Raw genomic sequence first — 12,346 nt, forward strand, 5'->3', positions numbered from 1 at the left:
ATATATATATATATATAAAATCTTTAAGACATGCAAGTATATTTTTTACAATAAAATTAGCTATGCTAAACCCATTTTTAATTTTAAGGCTGAGATTGCTGATAAAGTGCTGACTAAAGGTTTAATGATTTGAGCATTTTATGATTTTTATTTTTAATCAGTTTGCAAACATTTCAAGATATATATATATATATTTTCACTTTGTCACAATGGGATATTGTGTGTCGAAATATCATGGATTTTTAACAATTTATTCCATTTCGAAATACCACCTGTCACATTAACGGTGAATATTTTCTCATGTGAGCCAAATAAAGTAAATGAAATGTGCTGTTGTAGTTATCCGCAGCAAAAAAAAAAAGCAATGGCGGCGTTTCAAATGGAGAGTGAAAAGAGGCACCTTTAACCTCATCAATCACGTATAACTGGCGGTAGGAGGAGACAAAGAGGGACGCGGGGGTCCTTATCAATCACGGACCAAAGGGGAGCCTGGCGTGTGTTTACCTTATCGATCATGTCCGGCCTGTTGGTGGCGGCCAGTACGGTGACGTCGCCGAGCTGCTCGATGCCGTCCATCTCTGTCAGGAGCTGCGCCAGGACTCTGTCGCCCACGCCGCCCGATCCAGAAGAGCTGGAGTGGGAATAATGGCGAACATGGGGGGAAAATTTGAGTCAATGATGGGATTTGATGAATGATGGATGTGAGGTGGGGGAAAATAAACACAATGTGAAGCAGTGGTGGGAAGTAACCAAGTACAATGCTGTGTTACTGTACTTAAGGACATTTTTGTAGACATATGTATTTAACTTGGGTATTTATTTTTCCAACGATCATTTACTTACATATAAAAACAGATCTGTGTACTTTCTTCTACTTTGTCAAGAAAAGGCTTGTTACCTTTTTCAAACTCCAGAAATGATTTTTGATTTACTTTTTTATTGTTCCCTTTTTCAAACTCCAGAAATTTTTTTTGAATAACTTGTTTTTATATCATTAAATTTTGTTATTATTTTTCATTTAGTATTTTAAAAATACATTTATCATTTATGTGGTGGCGTGATGTCTGACTGGTTAGCACGGACGCCTCACAGTTCAGAGGTTGTGGGTTCAAATGGAGGGATTTTTCATTTGTGCATGGTTTTCATTTTTAATATATTATTTTGTTATGTTAGAGTTTTCTTCTCCTCCCCCCCCCCCCCCCCCCCAAATGACAAACTTATATATGACAAATGTGATCAGGAAAAATGAGCAGACAGTGAAGCAGTGGTGGAAAGTAACCAAGAATAAATACTTTGTTACTGTTCTTAAGTAGAATTTTCAGGTACAGTGGATATGAAAAGTCTCCACAACCCTGTTCAAATGCCAGGTTTTTGTGACATGTCAGGAAAATCATACTAGAACATCTCAGAAGCACTTTAAATGGTAGCAGATCTCTGCTGACTCCCACTGAATATGAGTTTGAATGTGAGGTCAATTCTGAACAGTCCCATCCTCACTTATAAGCGGTTGTAAACATTTGTGCAACCACATTATCTCAGTTTAAGTTTTTTTTTTCCCCAATAAAGTTTTGCATGTTATATACTGCAGATCACAGGTATTGTATATAATGAGAGTAAAAATTGATTTGTACTTTGTTGTAGATTTCAGATTTGTACTTTTTTGAAATGTTAATTAAGGACTTGAATCAGTGCATCTCCTTTTACCAGTCTGTTTCACAGCCTATCTGTGCTTGTACTTAAGTACAGCGGGTGAGTACCTTCGCCCCCTCTGAAGTGAAGTGATGGAGTAGGTTAGAAGAAGAAGTAAACACGGGTTGAAACAACAAATGTGCCCAGAAAAGACACGTTTGATGGATGGATGGTTCACCGGGCAACTTCCCTGCAAGAGGAAGTGACATCCATCACTTCTAATTGCTAATATTCATCTTGTAAAACTCACACTGCTCATTTGAAAGCATTCGTTTGTGCTCTATTAACAGCTTCTTTCATAGGTAAAAGGGGAAAATAAATCCGTTGGCAGCAAAAGTTAGCCACACTGTCAATGATGTCATCAAAAGGTACCAGAACACAGATGCCTATTGCAACATTTTTATTTGTAGACTTTTGCAGCCTGGTGAGAGTCAAATAGATCCCTCTTAAAATAGGATTTTATCTTTTTAATTATTTTGTATGGAAAATAATGATCTTTTTTCAGTTAGCTTTCATTGTTTTCATTTTTAATATAATTTAATGTAGTTATTTTTTATTTATATTCCAAAGTGCATGAATTTCCATTTTGATTTTAAACCCTTTTTGTATTTCGGATTGTTTTTAATACATTTATGATTTATATAATTTTTTATTCCATTTTGAATACTGCATTTGTTGTTATTTCAGATTATTGTAATGAATATTTATTTAGTATTTAATTTTTTAAAGCTGTAATTCTAGATTTTTGTTCCATAAAAATATATTTGTCTGCGTATTGTGGATTTTAAGTGTAAAATATTATTTAATTTATTTATAATAATTTCTATTTCAAAACATGTTTATCTTCTTTTTTAAAAATATGTATATTTTGTTTTTGTCTTGGATTCTTGCTCATATGTATTCTGTTTACATTGTTTTTGGGTTTTAAATAGGTCTTCTTTTCAAATTACATATGAACTTTATCATTTTATTTCCGTATTATCATGTATTAGATTTTTTTTAAATATATATATTTGTATTATCTATAATGATTTTTTTTTTTATATATTAGCATACGCAGGTGATACTTACTTGTACCATTCAAATCAAATAAACAATACTCGCTTCACTTCTCACTGATTTGTGCAATGTTTGACACCTTTGTCTCATGTTGTCTGGGTGTTTTTACATTCCCCTTAGCCCCATCTGGCCCGCCTTCCTCATTTCATTCCACGAGTTTGGACTCGTGCTAGTTCAGATGACAGATTTACAGGTGCTTCTCATCTTTTTACATGTCAGTGTGGGGGGAATGGACGCACACGCGCCACGAGGCAGACAGGCGGTCCGCCTGTGTCAACAGTTTTGAAAATCCCAGGGAGGGGCCGCATGAGCCACTTTATTGATAAAACATGGCAGGAAATGCGCACGAATAAATAACCTTGGCAGATGGAGGCTAAGTCAGTTCTTTAACAGTGACAGGCTTTAAGGTGGTCAGCTGTCTTTTCATTATTTATACTCCGCATCTATCTAGCTACTCTATGTACTCCTTATCGATCTATAGTAATCGTGTCAGGGGTTGCTTTCAGGGACCTTCTGAAATCATAGATTTGTGCACAAAACGTGTCTATTGTTCCAAAATATCCATACATGTTTCTTTCATTACTATTATTTGATGTGGACATCTAACCTTCAATTTTCCTTCCAATCCCTGTTATCTGGATACGGACACAAACCTTTGGTCAATAAAGGCTCATTTTTTTTTAGGATCAGATTGAATGGATGGATAGCTAGATGGACAATTTAGATGGACGGATGGATGAAAAGATGATTTAGATGGATGATTTAGATGGACGGACGGATGGATAGAATAAAATAGCCTTTATTGCCATTTTTACAAGTTAAAAACCGGTTTAAAAAAAAACAAAAAAAAACAGGTACACTGTGTCAGCAGTAACAAATTAACAATTCAAGTCGTAAGGTGCAAGGTGCATAAGAAAAAGAAACTACACGTTACAAGTAAGCAATATAAAGGCACTGATCCAATTAAGAAAAGAAAGGAAAAAAACGGAGTGAAGTTCCAATGCCACCGTGTCGTCCACTGATCTATTGGAGCGGTCGGTAAACTGAAAGGGGTCCACTGTGTCGGGAATTTGATGTGAGTTATTATTAAGTTTTCCAGACACCTTATGGCAGCCGGTGAGAGTGTCAGGTCTGAGATCGTTCATTGTTATTGTTTGTTTGTTTTTCTTGGGGACCATATGGCCCGAGGCCTGGTACCACTGATCACTGGGGAACACTGATTTAGACGGACCAAAAGACGGACGATCAGGCGGACGGACAAACACTTTAAAGGGAAGTTAACCGTCGAAAATGAAAAGCAAACTACATCAGTATAAAGTGCGGTAACCCACAAACTTGGTACAAGTACTTTGTACGACTGCCTGATGGTTATTTTCTACTTCTTGAGCCACATCCACGCTGCATATTTGGCCTCTCCCCCCCCCCACCTCCATCTGCCAGGGACGGGGGACAATGAAGCGTTTATGTCCTTCCATCCAGCCAACCCCCGCCAACTGCCCCCGCCATCCTATTTCCTCTACTAGACAGATGTGCCATCCCATTAAAGAAAAAGTGTCCTGTGTGTCTGAGAGGCCACAAAGAGGATGCCTATGAGACATAGCATTTGTCACGGCCCAGACAATGAATAAGCAGTCTGTTGACTCAGAGGTGAACAATAGTGTACACATTATCATTATTAATAACGCACAGTTACCTTCCTCTTTCGCTGGCCAGTGCGTCAATCTCGTCAAAGAAGACTACGGACGGAGCGACGGCTCTGGCCTTCCGAAACACCTGTGAGGCGGCGACAATGGGAGAGGAGAGGAGGAAAAGAGGATTTTAAAATAGCCGGTAAAGGGAGATGGTCCTCAGCTGGCAGCGAGCGTAAACAGGAAATGCAGTGCTCGATGGCGTCATAATGTGTGTATGAGCACATCTGACATAAAGCTCTAAAAATAATGAGAGGATGAAGAGTAACACAGCTCACGTTTACAAGAATCCCTTGCGAGGAATTGCCTGTTTTCAAAGTTTAAATGTCCCATGCCACACTTTGATGTCCTTTTATCGGGTTTGCAAGATCATCTGGATTGGAAATGCCCAGGACGCCCTTTTTTCAAGCTATTCTAATTGGTCTAAAACATCTGGCAGATGAGACAGTGGGATATCTCATTATTATTTGATAGGTAAATCAGCTTTGCTCTAATTGGATCGTTGTTCTCTTTAATTTGAATATGGAAAACAGTTTTGCGACACGGTCGTGAGACAGGATTAGTTTTACCCAACTGATGACCTGACCGCAAAAATAATCTTGATAGGGGATACCGATAGCAACTTCTAGCTGCAGATGCTACATTAACTGTTCATGCTTGCCCTATCGAAATGTGCTGGTGATGTGATTTTGTTAACTATTACTTTTACAATATGATTTCCTTTGATGGCACCACTCCAGGTTTTGCGCAGTTTACAAAGGCGTCCTCCATGAAATGTGCTGAACAGAGCACAACTTTGGTTCCGAAATGCCTGGGAATTTCTCCCAAAATAAATTGAAGTCATTTATTCCTCAATTCCTCTGAGGTTGGCAGGTGATGTAAAGTACAAGTTTTAGCATGGCATAATACGCCGGTGGCGTATCATATCACTTTAAATACAGTTTGCAAAATGGCCCTTTAAAAAGAACGAACAGAGGCACCAGAAGTGCACGTCCATGTACACATGCGATGAAGACTCTCCGTAATTTAGCTAAGTTAGCTCCTCCCCGACATGCAACGATTTTAGTCTCTCTGTCGAGATGTATCACTTCAACATACACATCTCACAAAAAGTTAGGAATATATGGTTCTCAGGTGAAATTTCACGATGAGCCTAAAATGCACCATAACCTTTGAATGTCCAACTGGTTAATGTTTCAATACTTTTTGCACAATGCACAGTTCTCTACCAAGAAGTTGAACAGGAAAATTCCCAACAGGTTGTTTGGTCCATAAAAATAGTCCACTTCTATGAAATTTTGCGACTCTTCCAGTCCCTCTGTTCCAACCTGCTGATGACGCAATGGCCAAGACAAAGTTGTAATATTATGATATTAACTTTTAATTATTTTGGTTTTTTTTGCTGGACTCTGTAAAAGTCAGAGGTGGATAGATGCTGTGTCTACTTCAAGTCTCTACAGGTCTGATGGAAAAGTACAAACAGGACTTACGTCTCTCACAGCTCTTTCAGACTCGCCAACGTACTTGCTCAGCAATTCAGGACCCTGAAAAGTCATCAGTGGTAGATGTTAGCAAAACGTTTCATAGATTAGTTGACTTCACTTTCACAGACCTCTGTTTCTGCCTGAGTGCAAGCGCAAAAAGCAAACGTAACAGTCTACATCTTCACTACGTGTTCTTTCTTGTCAACCATCATAAATGGACGGACTCCAATGTGCACCATTCGCTACTTTAAGTCTCGGAAGTGGTTACAATATACTGTTTATCCACTTTTAAATCGATTCAAATTAATTCCCAAGACTCACTTCTACATTTCTTGCTTGGCTTTGATTTAAGTAAATAAATGTCCACTTAGTCCCCCTGGGGACAACTTCCTCCCTCTGAGGTTCACCCTTTCAACACCTCTGGGGCGACGCAGAAGAGGACACTTCAAGTCGCAGCCTTCGTGTCTGCTGAAGTTAAGTGTGCATGCTGACTCATTCATCCCTGGTTCCTCTCGGTGGCTGAGGCAAGCACCATACGTGGTGACTGACGTCCTAGAGATACGAGCTGAGAGAGAGAGAGAGAGACTGTCTGTATGTTTGTGTGTGTGTGTTTATGAAGCAGCTCGGAGAGGTACAGAGGGGTGAGACCATTTAGAGATTTTGAAGACAAATCAGAAAAATAATCTATAAATGAACTCCAACGCCGGCCACACACCGCTCGATGTGGCTGAACCCGACCGGACGGAACCACTGAAAAAAAAAAAAAAAAAAAAAGATAGTTTGCGACTCACACCCGCACATTGAGCGATTTGATATAGTGACGCCCTTCACGGCGAGTCTGTAAAGGCTTTTGAGTCAGCACATACATACAGTATACATTCATACATATTGTACTTTAACACATTTATTAAACCATAAACATTTTGAGTGTTCGTTAAGGAAGAAGCAAGTTGCTTCGGAGAGAGGACGTGGCTGAGAATGGAGAAGAGTGGGGATAAAATGAATGGCTCAGCTCACTTCCATTCACTTGAGTGTCACCGGCACGGTGCATACTGTCACGTACATTTTGGCTAAAAGACTGCAAGCTTGGCTGTGTCATCCACAGGTAGGTACATATGAAATTTAAAAAACTTAAGTATTGTTGTAAAGCACAGTAGTGTATATGTATCCTTTACATACCGTAAATATCACGGTATGTAAAGGATACATATGTACCATACATATTCGCTGTAATGTGCCACGTTGCTTCATTGCGCAACTGCGATTCAAATTTTGAATCATGGCAAAACCAGTGACCGAGTCATCTGCCACTCATGAAACACTGTGCAAGAATCAGTTCAGAAATGTGGAAGGATGAGTTAAATTTGTAAGATTTCTGCATTGGAATAATTACAATGTGGGAATTTGGGCAATGTGAAATTTAAAAAAACATATTTACCCAGATATACTAAATGCGCTTAACTGTTTAAAGTTGGAATGGTTTGAATCGGTTGAACAAATTGTGAAATATGGAAGGATGAGTTAAATTAGGAATACATCCCCATTCATTAAATATTTATTGGGGTGGGGTGCGGGGGGGGGGGGGGGGGGGGGGGGGTCCTCATTGGAGCTGCTCCTTCTTTCAGAATCCTAAAAGCCCTATAAAAATAAAACAAAAAAGCCATACAAACAATAAGTCGATTTTTTTCGTACTGTTCAAAAATTGGAACAGTCTTCGCATATAAATAGAAAAAAAAGCCTGCTAAACAAACTAAAAACGGACTTCAGCTGTACGTTTTTACCTCAGTCAAGACTTTTTTTTAGCTGCTTAATTAGCATAAGCATTTCCGCATGCAGCCGCGGCTTCCCGTCTCACATGGCAACCGCTTTGAAAGACAATCACTGATCAACAACACGACAATCTTGCCCATCCATCTCTGTCAGGCCGCTGTGAATGAATGAAGGCAGGGAGGGAGGCCGGGGTGACAGTGGTTGGGGGGGGGGGTTCAGAGGTGATGAATGAAAATGAACAAACATGGGTTCAAGGGTCACACAACGAAGCTCTTTGCACAGGAAATGGGGCAATGAGACATCCCTCCCGGGGTCATCGGGGGGAAACATCTTCTCTAGGAAGTTGACGGACACGTTAAGACCGTATAGTGGATATTGTTTGATGAATGAATTATTGGGTTAAATACATGAATTCATAATTATTAGGGATAGACTGAGTGCATTCGGGTAAATCAGGTTCTTTAGAACAAGATGACAAACTTTGTCAAACTTAATTGAAAATTCCTAGTTCTGTAATTTAAAGGAAAAATACGATATTGGGAGATGTATCATATATATCAGGGTATACAATTACCTCAATATTGGGATATAAAGATTTTTCTATATCGCACAGCTCTAACCTACACTGTATGAAAATTGCCGGGAGTTAATAGAGAAGGAAAACACAATGGGTTCTTTGCAGTTTGCGACCATGACTGACCCATGGGGCAGCAAAGAAATTGACCCGTACCTGTCCTTCAATAATTGACTATATTGACAGGGATTTCCAAATGAAAAGTCGGTGCTTGAAGCCTAACGTTATTGCCTAGTCTGTATAAACTGCCATTGCTTCCTCTGAGTGGTTATCTACAGACGACGTGTTCGTCACGTTTGGAGACAATCAGATGAATATTGAAAACAAATTACAGCTTTTTAGTTTGGTGTATTTGACCTTGTAGTGACCATGACGTTTGACCTCGACCTTGATGCCTGGGTCTGTGAAAAGCTATGAAACCTAAGAACCCATATGATGAATGTCAAATGTTTGCATGCTTATATGTGACCGTGAACGAATGAACAGCAAACAGTCACAGCAACATATCATGCCTAGTTTGCACTTTTGGCAAGATTAGGAATCGACAGATAATAAAGAGAGAGAAACTGACTTTAATGGCCAGGAAGTTGAGGCCACTTTCGTTCGCCAGCGCCTTGGCGATCATGGTCTTGGAGCAGCCTGGCGGTCCGTACAGCAACACCCCCTTGGGTGGCTGGATGCCCATGCGGGTGAACGCCTCTGGGTGCCTCAGGGGCCACTCCACGGCCTGCTTCAGTTTCAGCTTCACGTCCTCCATGCCGCCGACATCTGCCCAGCGGACCTGGATGGGGGTGAGCTTAGCTTAGTGATGTTGGCGGAGTGTCTTAAAAAGCAAGAAATACAATGTACAGTGATGTCTTAAGGTACAAGTGACCTGAATTTTTTGAGATACGAGCCGTTGTTTGGCCATTTGTTTTTTATTTAACTTGTGGGTGCAAACTTGAAATGCAAACCCTGTATGGTGGCAGTGACTCAATTCTAAGGCGCGCAAACCGGAAGGAGCAGCACAATGTCCATTGAAATGAAGGATAAAATGTGGCAACAATTTTAATTCTTTGCATTGTATTTACTTACAGTATGTCATTAATGTATGTTTTTATAAAGTTCAATAGAGTGCTATTTTTCTTGGTCAGAGAACCAATTAAACTTGTATTTCAAGTCACCACCATATATAGAAAGATGCAAAATCCTCCACAGACCAGACACAAAATGATTGCATGCAGAAGTCAGTCTCATTGAAGACCTCTTCGACAAAGCGAATGGTGATAAATTGTTCCGGATGGACAAAAGCGTTTGAAGCATTAAAAGAATATTTGGAAAGACGCGCGGAACTGAAAATTCCGGTTGAATTATGAGACAATGTGAAAGTCAGCCAACGGGCGCTTGTCTAAACGAGGGCGGGAGGCCAGCGTCTTCCCGCACTAACGCGTCCACGCGCAATCCATTCTACTCTTCACGTCTTCAAATCTACACTACGGTGCACTTGTAACCCATTCGTCCATTCTGATTCAAATCAGCGTGCATTCTTGTATGGTTAACATAACCTCTCACCATCTGCCTTCATTCACGTTGAATGGCTTTCTGAAACTGGCCCGTTTAAAAAAAGAAAAAAACCCAACTATGAACATGCTAGAGTACTGCCAAAACCAGTTTCCACTGATGGAAAACAAAAAGAAGAATGCTCCTGGCAAAACGCTTATATCTTCCACCTGTTTCCCAGATGGGGAAAAACTTATCTGTTTCCAAAGTCATAAATGCTTGAGGGGAAAGCGATTACGAGCGAGGCAGGAACAGAAAAGCAGAGCAGCAGAAAGTGTGCAATAGCGAACTGAACAGTGCTTGTTTATGCAAAAACGAGGTATGTCACCTCAAAATTTACGATTGGATGGTGATCCGTTGTTCCGGAACATAGGTTGTAAGTGTAAACCGTAAATATACCACAAACTTTCACTAAAACACTTTAATATCACTTCAAACTAATCTTTCAACATTACCCTTAAAAAATGGCTTACATATGATTTGAGATCTAAAAAATAAAAAATGCACCTGAAGTGCACCTCAACATGCGGTGAAGACAATATGTAACTTCCACTTAAAACCCAGGTAAAACTTAAATTCTCCCTGACATTAAAAGATAACCACAATAAATCATATTCAAAATCATGCTAAATGGGAGTCAGCACACACCTGCCACCACTTAAAAGTGTATCTGATGAACCCCAAATAAAGTTCTGCTGTTCAAGTAGGCTTTTCCTGACATTTCTTTGCACAGAGATGTTAGTCTCTTCGTCAAGACGTGTCACTTCAACATACAGTAGTGCTTTGAGATGTGAGTTTAGTTCATTCCGTGGCAACACTCGTATCACAAAACACCTTGCCCTATTGAAATTAAATGCAATGAATCCATTCTAGTCCCTCCAAACAACACCCACATTTTTTTAACGTATTTATCATAAGAAAAAAATGCACTCAACATTACTGTATTGAAAAAACAACAACAACACAGTAATAACATTTGCTTTCCACATAACTAGCAAACGCGGAAAATGCAAGCACAAAACACGACTGTACCTATGTGTTCTTCTTCCTTGGAGCTTATTTTATATACAAACCACATAAAGGGCGAGTTAGCGCCATCAACTAATATTGTCCTTGCACTGCAAGGAAACTAATCGGACAAGCAACGACTCATAACTCGAGAATCTTGTATGCCAAGGCTCTCTTAACTCAAGGCACCACAGTACTTCCTTGATGCCAATTACGACTTGCCTATTAGCCAGGGCTTTGGCGCCATGTTCTGGCATCTTACGACATTACAGGTAGCGCCCCAAAATAGGCTGAGATTCCGATTCGAGAGTTTTTCAGCATATAGCTGAACATGTTTCACCCCACGCCCAAAAAAAAATCTAATTTTCTTTTTAAAAAAGCAAATAGGTGAAGAGATAACCGCCAATAGTCAGGGGTCACCATACTTTTTTTTTTTAAATGAGAGTATCTACACTGTGTATCACAGAGTCAAAAACTTGAATGTGAGTCCGAGTCGTCGTTTGTTTATATGTACCCTGCGATTGGCTGGCGACCAGTTCAGGTTGTACACCGCCTCTCGCCCGAAGTTCACTGGCATAGGTTCCAGCACGCCCGTGACCCTCGTGAGGATAAGCGGTACGGAAAATGGATGGATGGATGGATGACAGCTGTTGTTGACAGTTAATACACACACAGGCAGATTTAGCATCCTTCTATTCTCATCATCAAGTCATCTCTTTGCTCCTTATAATTTCTGCTTTGAATTCCTCCCAGTCTTTGACTTCCTTTTCTCGCTTCCCTCTAGCATAACCCCCACCGCCACCCTCCATCACACCCACTCTCCTGACAGAGGTAACACATCCCAGGCCACCGGCGCCGTCTCCGGGGAACGAAGCACCTAATGGAAACCTGGCATCTGGCCACATACTGTAAATACCAAGCAATTTATGGACAGCACCAAGTGAGGGGGGAGAACAGGGGGGAGAGGAAAGGGCGGAAGAAGAAGGTGGGGAGGAGAGGATGAGAGACAGATAGGCCGGAAAGCCAAAATGTTTGTTTAGGCAGCCAAGAGTTGAAAGAAATTTTAAATAAAACTGTAAAAGCAGCGGTAGCAGTAGTATCGCGATACTGTGATTCTGTAATAATCAATATATTAGATGAAAACAATCAATAATACATCATACTTGCGCGATAATCAATATACTGGAAGAAAACTGCATCATAGATCACAAAAATCTAGTAATCATTTTCCAATGATAACAATAGTATCACGATACCAATAGAATCCCAATGCAGAGTTTGCGCGACAATCGACAATGGAAGAAAACCATCAACGATGCATCACAATATTTAGTGATATTTTCTGAAAAATAATAATACTATCACGATACTGCGACTGGGAGAGAATCGATATACTGTATGTTACTGTAGAAGAAAATTAACATCAATATCTAGTGATATTTTTCTGACAATTCCAGTTGTATCACAATACAGTGACTGTCCCATTATCGATATATATTAGAAGAAAACCAGCAACAATATATCACGATAGTTAG

At 40.0% G+C, this 12,346-nt stretch overlaps 1 protein-coding gene across 1 annotated transcript in view; it reads right to left on the reverse strand.

The window, feature by feature from the left end:
- The window catches only part of afg2a (AFG2 AAA ATPase homolog A), a 113,465-nt gene that overhangs the window by 75,446 nt on the left and 25,673 nt on the right, over positions 1–12,346 (reverse strand). Inside the window, exons 12-15 of the mRNA XM_061686740.1 lie at positions 8,836–9,045; positions 5,927–5,980; positions 4,442–4,521; positions 505–631 (exon numbers count right to left, since the gene is read on the reverse strand). Of these exons, the coding sequence (XP_061542724.1) occupies positions 505–631; positions 4,442–4,521; positions 5,927–5,980; positions 8,836–9,045 (471 nt within the window). The remainder of the gene's footprint in view (positions 1–504; positions 632–4,441; positions 4,522–5,926; positions 5,981–8,835; positions 9,046–12,346) is intronic.

The sequence above is a fragment of the Phycodurus eques genome, chromosome 9 (genome assembly GCF_024500275.1).
Source record: "Phycodurus eques isolate BA_2022a chromosome 9, UOR_Pequ_1.1, whole genome shotgun sequence".
NCBI classification, from domain to species: domain Eukaryota; kingdom Metazoa; phylum Chordata; class Actinopteri; order Syngnathiformes; family Syngnathidae; genus Phycodurus; species Phycodurus eques.